General features: G+C 42.1%; 1 protein-coding gene across 2 annotated transcripts in view; it reads right to left on the bottom strand.

Annotated features, from left to right (window-relative positions):
- Nucleotides 1-21087, bottom strand: part of GRIA3 (glutamate ionotropic receptor AMPA type subunit 3) — a 300360-nt gene extending 279273 nt beyond the window's left edge. Inside the window, exons 1-2 of one of the 2 annotated variants that reach the window (XM_012745625.3) lie at nucleotides 20588-21087; nucleotides 19304-19462 (exon numbers count right to left, since the gene is read on the bottom strand). In XM_012745625.3, the coding sequence (XP_012601079.1) occupies nucleotides 19304-19462; nucleotides 20588-20696 (268 nt within the window). In that variant the 5' untranslated portion in view covers nucleotides 20697-21087. The remainder of the gene's footprint in view (nucleotides 1-19303; nucleotides 19463-20587) is intronic. The other variant, XM_012745624.3, reaches the window with a different exon arrangement.
- Between the last annotated feature and the right edge of the window lie 457 nt (nucleotides 21088-21544).

The following is a 21544-nucleotide window of genomic DNA, read 5'->3' as shown; positions in this document are numbered from 1 at the left end:
CTGCACTGGCTCCTCGAGGAGGTTGGAAGTAGCATTCATCTAAGTAGTGTGGTTTGGAGGGTTACCCAAATGCCGCCCTTATCAGAAATAGTGCTCTCACTGGCTTGTGCAGTTTCCAGAATTCCCCTGATAAATTGTAAATATGCCAACATAGGGACCAAAACATAAGGGCCCTGAGAAGACAAATAATTTGCCAGTGCTTAAAAGTCTTGATTACTACCTCAAAATTTATTGACATTTTGCTTTTGATTTTTAGCACAACATCTACTTAGTGAAGAATGGAGAAATAATGCCCGGTGGTGGCAGCATTTACTATGTGCCAGGCATGAGGCTGAGCATTTGACATGAATTCTCTCACTTCATCCTAACAATCATCCTAGAAGGGAGGCAGTATTATCACTGTCATTCTCTAGGTGAGGAAACTGAAGTGCACAGTGGTTAGGTACCTTGCTGAAGGCTACATAGCTAGAAGTGGCAAAACCAGAATTCGAAATCAGGTAAGCTCTAGATTTAAAGCTCACACAGTGCTGCCTCTACTATTTAGAGCCCAAGCTTGCCTATTGCACTGAACAAAACAAAACCCCTGTATCTAACCAGTTCTACCTACTTGCAAGGCAATTGGGGGCTTGGAGAGTTGGAGAATAGGCCATGAGATATAAATTCCAGAGCATGGGCCTCTGCTGTGGAGGCTAGACTTGAGTGAGACATCTGGGTAGAGTCTGGGGTATCTTTTGATCATCTTGAAGGCCTTGATGTCTTGAGCTAGGAAGAGCAAGGAAAAGTGCAGGGCCCCGTATAAGGGAACCTTATGATATCATTTAAATTAAACATAGTTAAAGCTAGAAAGGACCTTGGAGGTCACCGAGTCTAATGCCCTTATTTTACAAATGGGAAAAGATGAAGGCTAACAAGTGGCCACTTACATCGCTAGTTAATAGTAGTAGGGCAAGGAGGGAATCTAGGGCTTTTTCTTCCATAATGTATTGGTTTCCTTATAAGTGTTGAAGAATTGAAGTCTGAGAAAACCAGAGATTTTATCATCTCAATTTGAGCCAACCAACCCTACCACATCTTTATTTTTTTCCTAGCTTAATTGGAAAACACAATCACAATTCTGAGACCATGTATATCTTCGGGACTGAGGCTGTCAGAGGATCTGGTTGTCCTCACTGATTTTGAGCTCAGAGATTAAACATGTCCCCAAACAGCCTCGTTTCCCTTAATAACCTAACACTCCCTTAGCAATCATGAATGTATTGAACCTTATCTGACAGTATTTATATTTTCAGCTGGCACCAAGTCTGGGCTAAGGGGTTCCATATGTTTACTTCCCACTGTGTAAAGTAGGCCTGACTTTGACTTGCCCGGAATTTGTTCCTTTTAAGCTTCCAGGGGGGAGCCCCTTGTGGCGTAACAGGGCTTGATGAACAAGGTCATTTCCCCTTTCCTTCCACCTTGCTGATTTCAGACTATGGCCACTTACTCCAGACACAAGAGGCCCAATTTTGGCGGGCCCCACCTGGGGAACATTTTAGGCACAGCAGCCAGTGATCTCTGCAGCATGGCAGAGATCTGTCTAATTGCTTCCCCTGATGCTTCCTGGCCAAGGCAAGTAGTCCCTCTCAGCAGGAGTTCTGGGCATGACAAGGTGAGCGTGAGCTGCCTTTGGCCATAGGTCTCCTTCAGATGAAGGGTGGAAAGGGAGTACTTCAGGAGTGGGGGAGGGATGAACCTTGATGGACACTGTCTGGGCCACAGTGGCAGCTGGGGAAGGCAGCCAAAATTCTGGAGCTAAGACTCTAGTGAGACCTCATTTGGGCTTATCCTATTAACACATTTCACACTACATTTCTTAACGGGCTGCCTTGTTGGATGGCATTTTTAGTCACCTTTGGAGCTTGCTATTGAAAAACTCCTTTCTTGTTTCTTTTTAAAATAACCTTCTGTGCTGTTGAACTTGAAAATGTTGTCAGATGGAAGTGTTTATGTGCTCTCATCTCAGCTAAAATAATGTAAAGAGGAAAGTATCCAACACGTATATTTACTGAATACCTGGAGGGATATAATTCAGGGGATGCAGTGATGTCTGAGTTGCCATCAGTGATGCAGCGCTTGCCTGACATGGGCTGTATGCATGCCAGAGTAAAACAAATAGTCCTCTGACTGTAATCAATTTGCTTCATTCAAACAATTGGCAATTGTATTTTCAAGCAACTGGCAATTTCATCTACTTTACTAAGTTTTCCAAAAACACATAACTGAGGACTGACTGCAAAGATAAATATTAACAATCAAAGAAAGGCCATCTGCTACAGCGGTCATTGCTGGGGACAACAGAACTCCCTTGGGAATCTGGCCAAGTTTGAAGACATTCTTCCCACCTGACTAAACCTCCCCCATCACCTTCTTGCACCCTTACTCTCCCTCATCTGGAATGAGGTTGGGATTTAAAAATATAGTAGAGCCATGTTATATGTGGCTTATCCTTGTGGTAAAACCCTAATTAATCAGTTCCTACCTACATGGATTCTACAAATAACTAGTTTTTTTTCTTTACTCCTTTTTTGATAAAGGTCAACAAATAAAGAGCTAGAGTGATTGATTGTTTTAGTATTGTGCTTGGAAAACCAGGAGACATGAGTTTTAGTATCATTTCTGTGACTAGCTCTGTGACTTTGAGCTCTCTCTTCTCTGAATCTCTTTTCTTACATATAACATTAAGATATTGGACTAGATGAATTCTAAGGTGCCTTCTGCCTGTGACAGCCTATATTTCCAATATCAGGGGTTTTATTTTAAAACATCTTCCAGGGTTCAGTATCTTTAGCTTAGTCTCCTATGCACTCTGCATCTCCAGTCCTACCATATGACAATCACATATTGCATCTAACTTTACATACTTAACAATCCTATTTTACCACGTAGTTTCCAAAGCACTTTCACATTCACTGTCTCATTCTATCTTCATAATACCCCTGTAAGGTATACAGCTCAGGAATTATTATTTCCACAGTGTGGATGAAGAAACTGAGACCTAGACCAATAAATAATGCATGCAAGGTCATAGGGCTAAATAATAACAGAGATGGAACAAGAAACCAGGATTTTTGATTCCACATCTGATGCTTTTTTCATTTGGCAAATATAATAATAATTACAACTAATATTTGTTGAGTGTTCACTATATAACAGTACTTTCCACATATTTTATCATTTAATTTTTACCACAACCTTATAAGGCAGATACTATTTTCCCATTTGTCAGACAGAAAAACTGAGGCTTGAAGGGGTTAAGTTCCTCACCCATGGTTATACAACTAGAAAGAGAGAACTCCAGGATGTAGACCCAGAGAGTCTGGCTTCTGAGCACAACCACCATTGCTATACTGCCTGTCTTGAGTTATATAACATGTACTATAAAGAGGATGGAAGGTCAAGTTCTCACTTTGGTTGCCCCATCTGGTAGAGTAATAATGATCATTTCAAAAAGGTCAAGGCAAGTAAAAGTCAGCAAGTGTTTATTATATGTTTTCTATGTGTTCAGACCTGTGTTAGAATATGAGTATTATAGGAAGTTGAGGCATAATCATAAGCCTCACTGAATTGGGAATCCACCTAAATGCATAGAATTTGATAATGGTTTTATATATATATATATATATATATATAAAGATATGTATATAAGGTAATGGTTTTATATATGCATACATGTCATAAAATAACTGTGATACAATAATTTATAAATATTAAAAATTCAAATTTTCAAAGACTTGGGAATCCACCAAATGCATAAAATTGGGTAATGGTTTTATATATATAAATATATTAAAAAGATATATACATATAACTATATGTATATAAGGTAATGGCTTTATATATATGTATATGTCATAAAATGTGATGCAATAATTTATAAATATTAAAGAATCAAATTTTTAAAGATCATGTAAAGGGCCTGGAAAAAAGTGCTCCTAATATAAAGTAAAAAAGCAGAATACAAATCTGAATATATGTTAAAACCCAATTTGGGATGAGTTTTATTTATATGGGTGATTTTTCTTATCTACATTTTTGAAGTTTTTTGCTTGTTTATAATGAGCATGAATTAATTTTACATTTTAATTTCTACAATTATTAAAATGTTTTCCACATTTAAAAAATTACATTAGGGTAATATGACTTATACATATGAGAAATTTAGAGAAAAAGAGATGCCAAAAGACAGTAAAGTAATAAAATCTGTGGTGTTGCTTTAGTACAGTTTCCTGCTGGTAAGGCTGCAAAATGTGGTGGAAAAGACCCTATTCTGGAAATCTGTCTGTCTAGTCTCATCTTACTTCTGCCACTAGGGAGCTGCACCACCTTTGGCAAGTCTCTTCTCTTTTCTTGTCCTCTCTTTCCTCATCCACAAAATGAGGTAATTAGACTAGAACTACTTGACCTATCTCCAACAGTCTGTGATCTATAAAGGGACTTCAAGACTTTGTTTTGTTCATTCCTGACTATAAATCAGAGGGTGGTATAATGACGACAGGTTAATGTTGGAGGCACTAAATGGAAGATACCATTAACTGTGGCCCCTGAAATTCGTGCTTTACTGCCTTTTGAATTCACTTGCTGTGGATTTATTCTTCCTCTCTGCCAACCATTTAAAACTGACAGGGTTATCATTTTCATATATAATGTCATTGTGCAGCAGTGAAAGCTAAAAGTAGAATGATTATGTTGGGGAGACATCTTAGAGAAATGCCAAGAGTTAGGAGACCTGCATTATAATCCCAGCTCAACTATCAATTAGCTGTGTGACCTTCGGCTAGTCATTTAGCCTCTCTGTTCCTCAGTTCTCATCTGAAAACACAAAAAGATCAATGATCCCACAAGACAATAAGCAATGGGCTTGGATAGGAAATGAGAACAAGAAATGATGCTGGTGGAGCATGGGAACCCTGGGAGATGAAGGGGGAAAAATTGCCTTTGGTCATCACCCAGGTTTTGGCCTGCTGAAGACAGCGTGCTGTTAGATCAGCCCCAGAATATAGAGGAAGAGAGTGGAAAAAAAAAGCTTGGTGGTCCTCAGCAGGATCCTTTCTAGTGAATCTATGCTTGTAGAATCAGCTAGTTAACCTTTACTCTGGAGAGAATGGAGACTGAAATGTTAGAAAATCACATTAGCAAAATTTCTCTTTTAACCTTTTCCAAATCTCCTTCCTTTGCTATTTTCAGTCTGACTTAGGTAAGTAACATCAAACGAAGAAAATCCATCCACTCAAACAGATATGCTCTAAACTTCCATCCACATATCATCCTTAATTTAAAAACTCTGAAAAATCATGGCTGGAAGGACCCAATTGGCATCACATTTTTCCTTGTGTGAATGAAGACTCCAGGATTCACTTTTCTACTCTCTCACGTTAAACACATGAAAAGAAAGATTGTTCTTTCCTTCAAGCCCTCAAGTGCCAGAATTATCATGTTACTATCCCTGCTGATTTAGATAATAAAATCATATTTAATTAAGAGGAAAAAATCAGAAAGGATCACGTCCTTCTGGACAATTCCACTTAATGGTGGCATGATTAAGACCAGTGGTGTGTATGCATTGGCTTTTTGAGGCATCAAGTCAATTATTTCTTTCTCTGCTTTTTTTTGCTCCAAAGCAAATCCCTTATTCCTGTGGCAGCATTGTGAGTATTTAAAGATGATCCCATCCAGTCTCTTTTCAGCTACAGATTCATAGAGGGTACAAGCTGATGTGGAGGGCTTTGGGAATGGTTACAGATGGGAAGAATCTCTTCCACAGTTTTGTTTTGACTAATTTTATTCCTTACCAACTACTTCACTACTCTATTAATGATAGCTACCATTTATTGAACACTTACTATATGCTAGACATCACGGTAAATATTTTATGTGGATGATATCAATCTTCATGATGACTTTATAAGGTAGCTTACTATTATATTCATCCTCATTTCACAGAAGAGGAAACTGAGGCTCAGAGAGGTTCTGCAATTTGCCCAAGGTCTTATGGCTAGTAAGAGAGCCAAGATTCAAATGCTGGCAGTCTACTTTAGTGCCATTCCTTTGGTAGCTCCCAAACTAAGTAAGAGAGATAGCCTTCCACTAAGCAAGGGTCAAACAACAACCCCTTGCTCCAGAGAGTAAAGTGCAAAACCCAAGGGCCAGGAGTCAATGTATGAAGAGCTAGGCAGTTCCAGATCTCTTTACCCAGGGGAAAGCTCAATTTTCCTCATGGGATCTTCTATAGATCTACAGGCTGCAGAGGGAAGAACTGAGGACAGTAAGATTTGGGACTGGCAGAAACCAGGAGGTCAAAGGACACCCTTAGTAGCTCTTGCACAAAATGGACTGAGCTCTTGTAAGAGGCTGTGATATTTAGTTGAAAAATTGCCTAGACTCAGAGATGTGCCATAAGTGAGCCTCTGTTGATTTTTCACCATCTGGATGACAAGAGACTAAAAGGATTATCAATGGCAAGGAAGCAGAAAGGACCAAGGGAAGATGCATGCAACATGTGTGCACCAGAGCAGTGCCTTCTCCAGAGGAGAAAGAACAATGCAGAGTGTCTCTCTCCACAGTTCCCTGTTCCCTGGGTTCTTGACTCCAGAGCCTAGGAAGAAAGCTCACTCGCTAATAGCCCTGCAGTGCTCAAGGAAATGAAGGGGCTTCTTCCAGGGAGGCTCTAAACAATTTCTTGCTGCTTTTCCTGGTGTTTCTCAGTGGAAAGCCCCATTTCCAAGACAAGCTCTAGAGCCTGACTGCAGAGTCAGTCCCCTGGCTCCTTAGTCCAAGTGTTTTCTTCTTAATCTACCTTCAGAGGACAAGTAGATGCCTCCTGGGCCTTTTAGAAGTCAAGAGGGGCTGCTTGTGTACTGTTTGGATAATGAATTGTCACAAAATAATAGAAAAAAATGACTCATTTTATGATTGGAAACAGATGGAATTAGATATAAAGATAGTTTCTTTAGGAAAAAAGACTCAAGGTCTTTCTATGAACACATTAGCCCTTAGATTATGCAGAAACGTGTGTCTCTGAGTTCCTTGAGCACAGAGTATCTGAGTAGCTGTCACTACCAATAGGTAAGTAAAATGGGTGGGCAAATTTGGATGCCTGGGTGAGAGATTTACAAGGTCAGGGTGATGAGCTAGTAATCTGAAGGAGTGCTATGATGGCTTTCTTAGAAGAAAAAAAATTATCTTGGGGTTGGGGAAGAACTGAGAACCATAAACAGGCTCAGAGGATGAGTGTTTAGGAAGGAAATCTGGTCTCCAAAGTGACAAGAGATTTTACTTTCTAAATGAAGCTGGCTTTCTGTTTTTAGGACAAAATGCTCAAAAAGATCTTAGGCTAATGATATTAATAATAATAATATATAATATGTCAGGTACTGTTCTAAGTACTTTACATGGATTTGTGAATTCTTTTATTTAAAACTCTCAATAACATTATGAGGTAAGAACTATTATTATCCTCATTTTATAATTGGGGTATCTGAGGCACAGTGAAGTTAAATAACTTGCCCAAGGTCTCACTGCTAGTATGTGGAAGAGTTGGGATGAGCAAGGATAAGGCATAACTGGCTGGAAACACTGTCAATTGCTTTCAGAGATTTAATGTATTTATCAAAGAGTCTTATAAAGGCAGAGAATAAATGAATATGAAGAGAAATTTATAGATATAGAAGAGTTTGAGGAGCTTCATTTGGGATATTCTTTCCTCAGTAAGAAATAAAGTGAAGTGGTAAGAATTGGACAAGAGTTAATGATAGGATGTCAAAGATGGAAGTCTGAGAGATTATCCAGAAGAACCCGCAGAGGAACTTTCCCATTTTACAAATGATAAAAACTGGAACTGGAGACAGAAGTGACTTGTCCAAGGTCATCCAGGAAGCTGATGTCAAAGGACTAAGACTGGCACCCAGATCTCTTAATTCCTGGCCCATTGCTCATTCCACCATCTGCCTAATTCCACTTTTATTGTTTCCCAAGGCCATAAGAAATATGGTATCCAAAATGTTATATTTTCTGTAATCTACTTTATAAGACTTCAACATAAATTATGTTGTATATATGTGGATTACTCTTAATCTGCACCATAGGCGTGGTTAGTTGGGCAGTTATCCTCATGGGGAAATGCACAGTCCTGGAGTGGTTATCTGGCATTTAAAAAATTCTAATCAAGAAGTGGTTATATTCAGAATGTACCTCAGAATGTAAAAATTAAAAAAAAAAAAAGAAGTGGTTATACAATCACCTCAGGTATTTATCTCCAATGAACACAAGAGGCTTTGTTAGTTAACATTAAAATTCTCATTGGTGAAATTAGTAGTGTTTAGCATATATAGATCATATAGAAAGATGGTCGAGGTGTTCTCAAACTAGCAGAAAGAAGATATAAGGATCTAATAAGCCCTATAGTATTATCCCTTAGAAATGGTACCCTAGGCTCAATTCACAAATTGTCTTGTGGGCAGCCACTGATGGGGATTCTTGGTTAGCTGAATCCTGCCACTAGAATGTTATCTTGTCTGCCTCAAGCAAACCTTCACACAAGGTGCCGTTAGAGCACCTAAAAGGAAAGGAAGCTGGACTTGACTGAGCCTACGAAACAGACTGGCCAATTGTTTTGTGCTTGTTTGCTATTATTTTAATGAGAAGCAGAATTTTGTCTGAAGCTTGCTTTTATACAAGCCTCAGTGAGGTTATCGGGAGAAGACCTGTAGCTCTCACTCTAACTATGACACTCTAATGATATCCAACAAAAAGTATCTAATGATTGTGAATGACCAGCTAGCTTCACTTAGGTCAGTTTACAACTCCAAACAACTTACTATACCTCTGTATTCTGGACTCTGGTCTGAAGTTGGGGAGCCTCTTTGAGTATATGGGAAGCTCCTACTTGGACGACTGTTGACAGATCCTTACTTGACCCAGTGGCCTCCTAGTTGTGGGCCTGTTTCCATGTTCTAGAATGTAAGTAGTTACCTAAAAGCAGCCCCCCTCCCCTGGCAGAAGTACCTCTTCTAACAAGCTGAGCACTGGTTAATGACCCTATGCCAACACTCTGACCTTGCTGCAGGCCTCAGCTTTGCCTGGGGGAAGGTTTGTCAGAGTTGAGCTGGCCATTCAGCCATGAAATGCTACTAGATGTACAGTATATGTATGTAGGACCACAGGGATGTGTACAAAGGAGAGAAAGTTCTACTATATTGAGATATCTTGATGGCACACTAAGAGTAGAAAGTCAAAATAGGATTTTTACCAAGAAGAGCTTTTCTCTCTGTTGTTCTCAGTGGTTATAACTACCAGATAATAGAGCTTCTCTTTACCAGTAACTTAGCTGCTAAAGGGAGGTGTATAGTGTAGTGCAGAGGTCAGACACTTGTACCTTTCACTTCCAATCACTCCAGGTCCTGTTGCAGTGTTTTGTTTGTCTTGCAGTGGCTTAAAAAATTGAATTTGAATGTCTTTGGATAGGGGCATGGACTCTCTAGTCTGCCGTACACCCTACCACTCCCTATTATAACACATGTGGCCCAAATCCCACATTAATGTGATCTACCTGGCCCCTATAATAATTTGAGATTTCAACCCCAGTTGAAATTGACTCAGCCTCTAGAGGTAGGAAGATCTCAGGTGGAATCCCGGTTCCACTACTTAGCCAGCTGTGTGATCTTAAGCTAATTGCTTATACATGTTGAATCACCTATGATTCCTCTTTTAGAAAATGGGGAAGAGAGTTCCCCCCTTTTGGCAATGTTGTGATTCATGAGTTAAGGCAAGTAAAATGCTTAGTGTAATGCCTTCCATGTGGTATGGGTTCAATAAATGGTAGTTATTATTATTTCAGCTCTGGTTTTAGATTTGTTGATAGCAAGGATGGGCAGAAGGGCACAATGAATGCTATATGAACTGATTGCAATCTATTTATTTTTAATAAATGGGTAGACATTTGCCATGACATCTAGTTTATAGCATGGCTGAGGACCAATCATTAGCTAACAAACAAAGAAGGGAAGGCTTGTCAAAATAGAAATCATTCCCTTGTCTCTACTTATCACCTCAAAGAGCATTTGTGCTTTGTTCCCCTAACAGACCGTGACTTGTGGCTAGTCTCTTAGTTCTTTTAAGTCTTAGATTTCCAGCCTGAGAGCCAAACTCACTAATGCTGACATGGGCCAACAGCACTTCGCTTACACAGAAAAGTAACATATATGAAAGTGCATGGCACAAAACCTAGTGCTTAGAGGGTGCTCAATAAATACTTGATATGAATCTGTAATCTTTGCAGTACCAGGGCTTATTAAACTTGTGATTCCCAAATTGGGTGTGCATTAATAACACCCATAGAGCTTGTTAAACAGGCTTATCCTTATATTTTCTGATTCAGTTAATCTGCGGGATGGCCCAGGAATTCATATTTAGCAAGCATCTCTGGTGATTCTGATGCAAGTGGCCCAATTCAAGAAAAACTGTTTTAAACTAATCAACAAGTTGCTTTGGATATTGCAATGAGATATAAGGATATTTGAGAATCTGTAACAAGTTCTGGCTGATTGTGGATGTTAGTGGCCTTTCTATCTTAAATTTACAAGGGTGTTCACCCACACAGAGACCCATACCCACAGCTCTATACTTATCCCTCTGTGGGCTGGGTTCTGATCCCTTCCTATCTCATCCATTTCTGGTAGCCTGACCCCTTTCTGGGCAGCTGCAAAGATGAGAGCCCTGGTTGCAATGAGTAATTGGAAAGGTAGATCAGCCAATAATGGGTGATTGAGAGGGGATTATTTTTTATCCCAACAATTTTTAATACCTTACAAAAACATCACCAGGCCAGGTGTGGTGGCTAGCACTTTGGAAGGCCCAGATGAGAGGATTGCTTGAGCTCAGGAGTTTGAGACCAGCCTGAGCAAGAGTGAGACCACATCTCTACAAAAAATAGAAAAATGGGCCAGGCATGGTGGTGCATGCCTGTAGACCCAGCTACTTGGGGGGCTAAGGCTGGAGGATCACTTGAGGCCAGGAGTTTGAGGTTGCAGTGCACTATGATAACACTACTGCACTCTAGCCCAGGTGACAGAGTGAGACCTTGTTTAAAAAAAAATCACCACACCCATCACAAAGTGTCTTTACTTCTGAAAATTTCCCACAATAATTGTGGAGAATCCTGATGCTGAATTTATCTACTGCAGCAGACAACCATGCACAGAACAGGTAGCAGGCCCACTACCAACAGAAGGGTGTAAGTTGATGGGTCAAAGGCAACTAAAATATAAAATAGTCAAAGGCAACTAAAATATTAGTGAATAAAGTACCAGAATTTATGGATGGATAAGGTCAAATGTTGAAAAGTAGGTGAAGTGTATTTGAGGGAATCCTCCTCATCCTCAAGGGCCTCCCAGTGCCCCGCTTAATGCCCACCATCCACTTGATGTCCCTCTTCCTCATGCAGGTGTCTTGTTCTGTGTCACTTACCAGTCTTGGAAAGCACCTTCTGAGGATCCTGCAAGGTAACAGGTGGTAATCCAAATAAAGAATTCTGGTTGAAATATTAATGGCTGATAGGATTGAACTCATTCCCTTTCACATAGCACACTTGCCTTTTAGCACAGGCTTTCAGTGCAGTAAGTAACACGAATAAATGAATTTGTGGAATTTCAGACTAATGGCAGGCGGTTGGGGGGCAACATTTGGGGGAAATCAGGTGTCATTTTGCAGCCCTCAACTGACACTGAGTAAGCTTTTAATGACTTCCCTGGAGCAGTCCTTGGCTTGGATCTGTTAGAAAGTGACATTACTTCCTTTCCCTCCCATCAATGAGTGCCTGGCACAGGCCTTGAAAATAGAGTCAATTTTTTAGTCTCCCAGGGAACCAGATAGAATTCAAGTTGTGTTGTACTTCTTATTTCTAATCCTGTTTAAGGGAAGTCAGACAGCTGAGGAGCAGATGTTACATGCCTCCTTCTGGCATGCCTTGACCCAGAGAAGCAAAGTGGAAAGGGAGTTGGAACCACATGCCAACCTTAGCTCTCTTGGGCAGGTCGTTTCTAAAAGGGGCACTTTGGGGTGTGGCAAGAAGCCAAGACACTGTCACCCTGGCTCATGAGCTACCTCCTCTTTCAGTCTGCCTTCTAGTCCTCACTCCACGTCCCTACAAAAAACAACTCAGTAAATGCTCTCATCAGACATCTACTCATGCCACCTACAGACCTGGATGAAATGGACATGGGGTTATTGGGAATATGATAGAGACATCTTTGTGTCGGAATGAGTCAAATATGTCTCTTACAGAACCTTCTTTGGACGGCAAGAAGGTACAAACGTGGGCAAGAGCTCGTCTGGGAGAACCTTTTCCTTTGTGATTAGTCTCCCTGCTCTGGACTCTTCTTACTCAAAGTGTGGTTCAAGAACCAGCAGCATTGGCATCACCTAGGAGCTTGTTAAAAATGCAAATTCTTGGGCTCCATCACAGACATACTGAATTACAATCTTCATTTTAACAAGATCCTAGGTGATTGTTGTGCACATTAAATAAAGGTTAAGAAGTACTATTCTTCATTGAATTGTGCCCCATAGGGTTGAGGGATTATTACCAGCTGTGTTTCCTTATTCTTATCCGTGTTCCCCTGTACCCTCCAAATAAGGGCAAACGATGGTTGTGTTGAGGATAATTGCTTAAGAAGCCAGTGATAGGAACTGAAGAATAGTGAGGTTCAGATGGAGGGAGGGCTGTAAACACCTAATTCTCTGACCAATGCTCAAATGGAAATCCAGAAGAGACTATGCTGATTATTTCCATTGGAAGAGAGGCCAGAGTGTATGCTTGACACCAGGCAAAGAAGGGATGAAGGGAGGAGGAGACACTGCTCAGCTAGGCTTCCAAGTGCCTCCAGAGCTACTATTTAGTGACTGTGAGAGGGATGTTGCCTCTTAAATATGATATTCCACATGCCATCCCAGGGAAAGAAGACTTTCAGCTTTAGATCCAGCTTTCCTCCCACATTCTCCTCTCCTATAACCTTCCTTCTCTGCCAGTGCATCTCCTGCCAGTGCTCACATAGGCAGCTCGACTCTCCAACAGCCTCTTTAATAAAATGAATCCCTATGAAATTTGGCAGCTTTCCCAATTACCCAAAAGGCTTTTAGGTTCAACATGGAGAAGCTGAACCTGCCTATGCTTTGGGTGCACTCGACCTATGTGTAGGTGGATTTGTACTTTGGCCTATAAAAGGGTCTTCCATGACCAAAAACCAGCTGATCTTTGGTTTGGGTAGAGTAACGGCCACTACGAGCATCATATCTAGAAACTTTCCCATTAAAGTATCTTTCCTTGAAATTGAGACACTATGGTTCCCATAGTCCCTGGTTTTAAAGCAAATACTGCTCTGTTCGGTGCATTAACCCTTCATCTGCCACTTTCAGCTATATTCCTGTATTAGATAAAAAGTTGTCACCCCCAAAGTAAAGCGTGGACCCTGAGGATGATGAACCAAGAATAGGGACATTCTGATGGAGAAGGAGAATTAGGTCTGGAAAAGTACAGGGTAGGAAATAATCCCTAGGTAGGTTTAGTGTGGATGGGATACCAGAATCAAGGGCCAGTCAGTGAGTAGGCAGTTAGAGATGAGCAAAAGGCAGTGATATGAGCTGGACAAGACAGAACAGGAGGAGAAAATAATGGCAATAGAAAAGGTAGAATTAGGAGAAAGACAAATTCTGTCCATGTTAACCTTTTGGCAAGGACTGACCTTTTTCGGGGCTGCTGCCCTAACTCAGGACTCATCCCACACACAGGCTGAAGCTATTTGTAGCTCTGTGTCTGGAGCCCAGACATTCCCTGAGCAGCTCCCAAGAGGAAGGGAGTTCCTTTTGTGTCTGCATAACTCCCACAGTCTTGCTAAAGTATACCCATCACCCCCATGTGGGGTTTTCATTGCACCCTCCTGTGGGCATTTCATCTAATTAGACCCAAAGTATCAAAACCAAAAATATCAAGTCAAAACTTGAATTTTTAATAGAGCAGGTAAAGTATACAGATGATTTTTATAACCTTTGTATAAGATAGAAAGTTTTATAAAAAGGTCCTTCAAATATATTTTGCAGTTCCAATCTAAGAAGTTCAAAGGGAAATCATTTGGATAGGTATGCTTACTCCCCTCCTCCAAAGTTATGAATTCTATTTCTAAAATTCTGGTCCTCTCTTAAAAATCCATGCTGTCCTTTAATCCTTAAACCAATTGCATTAAAATGACAAATCTCTTATCCACAAGGGAAGACAAATAATGACGACTCCTTAGCAGCTTCATTTATTTTTCAATCTGTTAAAAACGAAACCAGCCAATCACCTCTGACTACCCATAACAGTGAAATTTAAGAATATATCAGGAGGCAAAAACATATAATAAAAATCTCAAGCAGCCCTCACTATTTCAATTCAATCTTAGGGACTAAGGAGGAAATTGCAGAATTAAGGAAACAACCTCTGTAAAGGCAGAAGTAGGGGGTTGTGGATAACTAGTTTCATTTTGGGGAAAAAAAGTTAAAACTGCAGAGAGGAAGAAAAGCCAGGGCTCATTTTTGCAGTAATCATAGATGGAGAACATAATAATTTTCTTTGCTCCTTCCCCTTCCCCTCAATTCCCTTCCCCCCATTTAGCAGATCAATGGGAAGCTTCCTTCTAGGGGAGGTAATGCACTTTGCAGGAAGCTCACCTTTATAGTCTGCTGATTGCCATCTATTTTTATGGCCCAAATGAACAGCATCACCTTCCTCCCTCCTCCCCCTGTAAAAAATAGATTTTTAAAAAACATAATAAACCTGTGAGAAGGTGACTTAAATCTTTGACTGGCTCCACTGAGGCGACCTCTCCGTGCTTCAGTGGGCTAAACCAGCTGGCTAGAGGAGCTGAGAAGTGAGCTAAGCCACTGAGCTTACTGATGGCTGGCCAGCAGACAGAGGAGAGAGGGACAGCAGCAAAGGCACAAAGACAGGGGTGTGAGGGTGGGAGGTGGAGCCAGAGCAGTCCATATTGGTTAGTTGGGAAGATCTGTTTGAGGACAGCAGCTTTGATCCTGAGATCTTCAGCTTGGTTTCAAAGCTTATACGGAAGGGATAAACACCAAAACTAAACCAAGCTAACCAAAACCCACCAAATTGCAGAGAATGGGACCAAGGGAGACATTTCCTTCCTAAATGGACCTAAATGGTTAAATGGATCCTGGCAATTAGAATAATTAGTTAACGAGGTTGTGACTCTGTAGGCAAGAGACTGAAACCTGTCTCGGCTAAGTACACTTGGTAACAAAACACGCTCAATTATTAAAGGAGTGTGTTCTTAGTTACCAGGTATATTTCAAATGGCTTGAAAAAAAAATTAATGGAATAAAAATTTGCAGCTGATCAGTTCGGTTTAGCCAGCAAAAGGGAATTTTTCTGGGGCTCCATTACAGCCTGCACTCCTAAGTCCAACTCTCAGTACCACCATCACCATTGCACCTCCATCAACAGATTTTTATTTAAGCCAATGCATTTAGAGCGCAATTCCATGGTGAATAACCTTTAAGGTTACATTTGCCTTTTCCTTGCTTCTTGCAAACAGTGCGTAATCCACGAGCACATTTGTTGGCTGTAAAGGTGTATAACAGCAATTTTTGCAATGACAGTGCGGAGAGGGAATATGAGATCTGTGTGCTAATGAGCTGACACTGCAGAGGCTGGGGCGGTGTAGTGTGGAGTGCACTACAAGTGCACAGCAGCAAGACACAGGAGGGGACTTCAAGGGAATCAGCAGCGTTTCTGAAGAAGCAGGGCAGCAAAGCCACCCAAATGGGACCCAGCTGTTTCTTGGCGTTTCCACCCTCTCCCAAAGCCCTAGGATGATCAAATCTGTTTTTTAAAGAACAAACATGTAACTTGCATGTGTGTACATCTTTTCATATATAATAATCATGTGTGTATGAGTGCTTGTGTTTGTATATGAATACATGTATCCTGAAACCAAAATATTTGCATCATTTTTCTTTCTGGGGGGTTATCTAGCTAAATTGAAAAGTAAGGCAGCAAACTATTAATCCCTATGAAAAGGGAGCATGTGCTACAAATCAGGTGAGTTTGTCTGATAAACTTCAATTCACCTCTGAGCTGAGATTCCAAATGAACCATCTTTCAAAGCCAAGGAGGCTTTTATGGACCTCTTAAGACACAGAATACAGTTGAAGTCTGTCTTAAGCAAACCTCTTGGGGGTTATGCACAACAAACAAACAAACAACAACAACAAAAAAAAAAAAACTGGTTGCTGGTGAATAAGAGTCTTTAAATAACTGATGCCTGAGATTCATTGCAAAGAAACCTTCTGATACCTTGCCAGGGGTAGGGAGCAATGCAGAGGGAGAGCAGAGAGCAGAAAGCAGGGACACATACAAAAGGACTTACCCTTTGTGTATTCTTTGCAAATCTGTTTGCCTGCATATCTGGCTGCATACTGTAGAAAGTGTGTGCCTGCCTCAGGATTGAGGGTGCAGGAAAGATCATGAGAAGAGATCAATTCTAGTGCTGGGGAAGCTGAAACTACGAATTCTGCATGGGAACAGGGGAATGTTTCTTTAATTTTGCCAGCCCATTCCATATTGAACCAGATAGGAAAAGTGGGTGACCAGATTTTGATTCATGTGGGTTTTTCTCAAACTTTCCCTAGGTCTCCAAGGAAGGGCAGGCCAGAGGATACAGAGGTTTTTCTTTGTACAATCAGGGCAGTCAATTGGAGATATGGAATCTGGGGTCACCTGTCAGGAGCCAGTGATGAACTAGAATTTGTAGGCCAACATCTGAAATATTTGATTTCCACTTCCAGAAGAAAAAGAACAATCAAAGCCAGGGGAAGAAATGAGATACACCTCCAGGGCTTCCCTGGCTCCTGGAAATCATTGGTTTCTGTATTCACAGACTATGGTTAGACTAGTCATCTTTCTCATATGAGGCTACCAGCAGCAGCTGCCAGGAGACTGCTTTGAGATATAGCCCTCATTCAATGGTTGTGACACTCGGACATGAGTGTTTCAGGGACCAGAGAAGATGACAGCTTTTCTCCTCTGTCTCCTGAGCTGTAAAGTCTGAGAGTGCAACAGGCAGCTGGGTACACATCACTGGTTTCTAGATATTTCTCTTGTACATGTCTGTGCCCATGCATACATGTATTTGGTCACTTTTTCGTTTTGTTTTGTTGCCCAGTGAGCCACACCCCTCTCCCCAACTCTCAAGTGCCCAGCCATAACCCAGACTTGTAAGTAGAAGTGCTGTGGATTCAGGGTGAGAGATTTTGATCAATTTCTTCTCCTTTCCCATGGTTCTTTTATTGCCCTGAGAGGTAAGGCATTAAGGCTACTCAACACCAATATGGATGACTTATTGCCTATTCCTAAAATTGAGATTTTCACCTGGCAAGGGTCATTTCTGATTGCTCATTGACTGGGGTTCTGGCAGCCCTGAGTTCCCAGGTGTCAATTTGGTTTGACTATAAAAACAGAAACAAAAACCTTGGGAATTAATCATTCCTGGGAAACCAAATGACTCTCATACCCCATTCCTCATCAGTGGAAAGATGCTGAAGGGAGTTGAAATAAATATTATTTATTATTAATGATAACCCTGGTAGTTTCATGTATTTGGTTTTAAACATGTTCTAATTGATGTTTAGGAAGCTGCATTTGAGATTAGGCCTCTTGAGGAGATCACAGCGCTGCTGCAGGATTAAGAGTCAGATGTGTGTTATAAATGCTGTGGATACAGGCTGGAATTACCAAAATAAGATGCAAAGTATAAATAAACATTTTGTAACTTTCACACTTAGATGGAATTAATAAATTCATATTTTTGTCAATGTTGGAAAGCCAAAAGAATGTCAAATGTGGAGTATCTCAGAACATGTTCATATAAGGATTTGTGCATTCAGCTAAAATTTTCTTGAAGCTGGTAACTGTCACATTTCTTGCAAAGTATGTTACCCCCAACCCCTTGGCTCAAGTCTTCAAATCCAAGGAACCTGTGCCCTTGGGGAACCTTTCAACAGCTTTTTGGAAATCACATAGTCTTTGAGACAGAAGGATTTAAAGAAAGTCATATACAAAGTTCTCACCTAGCCAAGCATAAATATTATTTCTCTCTTGGAAGAAAAAGAAAAAAAAACCCAAATTCCAAACTACATCAGCCATAAGAGCAAAATATATTTTATGCCATCACAAACCTCATTGTTGTGAAAACTTTTAGCGAAATCAGCTTAGATGCAGAATTTTCAGTCTTTCTCTCAAAATATTCCATTCAAGTAAAACCATATGTCCAACAGGCTATTAGCCATTTGGGTTCCCCTGGTTTTACTTCTCAAAATGTCCCCTTTCCAGAGGAACAATCATTGGGTACAACTATGGATTTCAGAAATGGCTTTGAGGCTGATGGAATTCCTCCCTGTTGATATTCAGTTTTCTTGCTAGAAGACTTCTTCCCCTCCCCCATCCTTTGCTCTCTAAATTAAGAACCATGTTGTCCTTTAACAATCAGGGGGTGAGCAACACTAGGGGAGGCAGAACTAGCTTTCCAAATAATCACCTGATCACTGTCTTCTCCCTTCCCCTCAGTTTGCTAGGCATTCATCACTCGCAATCATTTTGTAGTCTTATCAATTCCTATCAGAGCTCTCTCAGTAAGAAAGGTGATATTCTAGGACAGAAAGAGGTCAGGGAACCCAGCCTGATCAATCCCTCAAGGTCACTTGTTTGGAGAATTTCTCATATTTGGTTCCTACATATTAGGCAATTGTCAAAATCAGCTCATTCCTACAGCCAGGCAGTGGCTTTAACAGTCAAGTAATGTACATCCTGAATTGACTCAATCAAGACGCAGCTGCTTCTTTTTTTAATCCCATCTTAAGAAATTTCTTTGAACAACCATGCTATTTTTTCTTTCTTTCCTTTTTTCCCAGCAAAAAAAGGGTGTTGGGGAGGGAACGCGGGGTTAGCAGGGAGGAAAATGAAACTTTTGCATCAAACAGTATTTAGAACAGAGTTTTGCCCACTGTCTTGAGTTTTGCCCACTGCCTTGAGCCCCTCGGCAGTATCCTTCAGAGTCGATTTTTGCAACATGAAACCGGATTGCTTAGAGCCCCTAAAATGTCTACTGAGGCAATCGGCCCCCAGCACACACACACACACACGGACCCCAAGCGCCACAAGAAAGATACAAATGATGTCCCCAAGGTCCCAAAAGGGAGGAAAAGCAGATTTACTTACAAGCATTAGTCACAGAAAAACTATTGGAGGAATCCAAGTGATCTACGTGATAATTCAAATGGAAGGGCTTCTCCGTGGTGTTCTGGTTGGTGTTGTATAACTGCACGGCAAAGCGGAAAGCGCTGTGCTCCTGCACCGTGTTTCTCATGAAAAGTCCACCTATAAGCAAAGGGAACCGAGATTTGGTTTGTGTCCCCCCACCCCAGGACTGGTTAGAAATAGGGGAATACTACAGATACTAGATACTTCTCAATGATACGGGGGTGCGCGATTCAGGATTGATATTCAACCTGTGTGTCTTTCAAGACTTGTGAACTCACATTTCGGCCGAGAGAAACCTGGTTTCTCTAGACTGAAGAGGCTGGAGAGAAGGAAGGGAAGAGGGGGCTGTCTTGGGGTAGGACGAAGGAATCAAGAGTGGGACTTGGTTCTTTCTTAGGCTGTAGACTTCTTTTCTTTTACACCCCTCCCATCCACACAGCTGGTTCATCATTTCCTCTGGGGTAAAGGAAAGGTTGGGAAGAAAAACAAAAATTTTATTCCCCCGGCTGCCCCATTCTGTTTCCCATAGCCGTCCTCCCCCGTGACAATACTGGGGGTTGGCAACAATTCTAACTTCTCGACTTATAAATACAGACGGAAGCCGAGATAACTCCCTCCAGGCGCCCAGGAGCCGGGCTCTAGACAGACACAGCGGCAATTCATGAATTCGTGGTCTGCGTGACTTCGCCGCGCCCGTCCGCTCAGCTCCTTTTCTCATCCCCACCTCCTACCCCATCCACCACCGACCCTGGCTGCTGCCCGGGTCTAGGGGATACAAAGTGGGCGCCACCTTCTCCAGCACTAGCCTGCCTCCCTGGAGCCGGAGACGCGGGACTGAGCGCCCCGGGTCCGGGTTACGCGCTCTGGCGCGGCCAGACAGGCGGCATCACCCTGGGACAACTTCCAGCGGCTGCACGCACGCCATGGCAAAGTCCGGAGCAGTAAGCCGAAAAGCCGCGACTCTTCGCCCCCTGCAGCATCCCGGCTTCCTGCTCCTGTTAGCTCGAAAAACCCGGCAGTCCACCCCCACCAGCCCCGGGAGACCCGTCTCTCGTCCTCGATGCTCCCTAGAACAGCCGGCTCGTCGGGGCTTAGATCCCCACGGTCTCTATCCAGTCCCCGTCCCCAGTCCCCTTCCCCAGGCCATGCAGGACAGGGTCTCGCGGCCGCAGTAGCCCTGCCGGGGCAGTGGTCTCGGGTGCAGGAGAGCCTGGCCCGACTGGCTGGCTCGCTCGCGCTTACCTATGCTGATGGTGTTGGGGAATCCTCCGTGAGAATGACCCAAAAGCCCTAGGACTAAAAAGAAGACCGCCCGGAGCACGCTTTGCCCCATTTTCTTCTGCCTGGCCATGCTACGCCTAAAACGAAGCTGACAAGAGCATGGGCGCAACTCGGGAGTCGTCAAAATAATAATAGAAAAAGAAAAAGAATTCTCTGGCTCTTACACCCCCTCCCCTTAACTTGCTTTCTCTCACTCTTCCTTTCCACCCCACACTAGTCCTCCTCCTCCGCCGCCGCCGCCTCCTCTTCTTCTTCCTCTTCTTCTTCTCTCTCTCTCTTACTCTCTCTCTTATTCGCTCGCGCGCTCTCTCTCTCCCTCGCTCTCTCCCTCTCTTGCGCGCGCTCTCTCTCTCACTCCCAGATCTCTCACACCCCCTCCCCGCCCCCCACCTCACTTCTGTCTTCACACCAATCTGGAAGGCGGGTTCATTGGCTGCAAGCTGGGTTCGCCAAAGCGATTTCTCTCCCCTATCAGAGAGAGAGAGAGAGAGAGAGAGAGAGAGAGAGAGAGAGAGAGAGAGAGAGAGAATATGAATAAAAACCTAAAACACAAAGCAAACGAAACAAAACATAGAAAAACAAAAACAAGCACGAGGGAGGGAGAGAGAGACAGAGAGAGGGAAATAAAAAAGAAATTATAAAGAAACCCCGAGACCTCCCCGCCAAAAGATGGTGGGTCTAAAGAGGGGAAAAAAAGAAGGAAAGAGCTAAAAGGCTCAGTGCCTGTGAATTGGGCTTTTCCAATTGGGCCGGTAGGGGGATATTGATCAAAGTTGATCTGACGTGGAATTAAAGCCGCACACCGCTTAGCTCTACTGCAAACTGCAGCCTCGGACTGCAAAGCTCTAGGTGCTGGCGTTTGTCAACACGGGAGATGGGATCAATAGAAATACACCAGTCCTCAAGTGGATCAGCCTT

Source organism: Microcebus murinus, chromosome X (genome assembly GCF_040939455.1).
Source record: "Microcebus murinus isolate Inina chromosome X, M.murinus_Inina_mat1.0, whole genome shotgun sequence".
Taxonomy (NCBI): Eukaryota; Metazoa; Chordata; class Mammalia; order Primates; family Cheirogaleidae; genus Microcebus; species Microcebus murinus.
The sequence above is the reverse complement of the archived record's forward strand: the minus strand, read 5'-3'. Positions and strand labels throughout refer to the sequence as shown.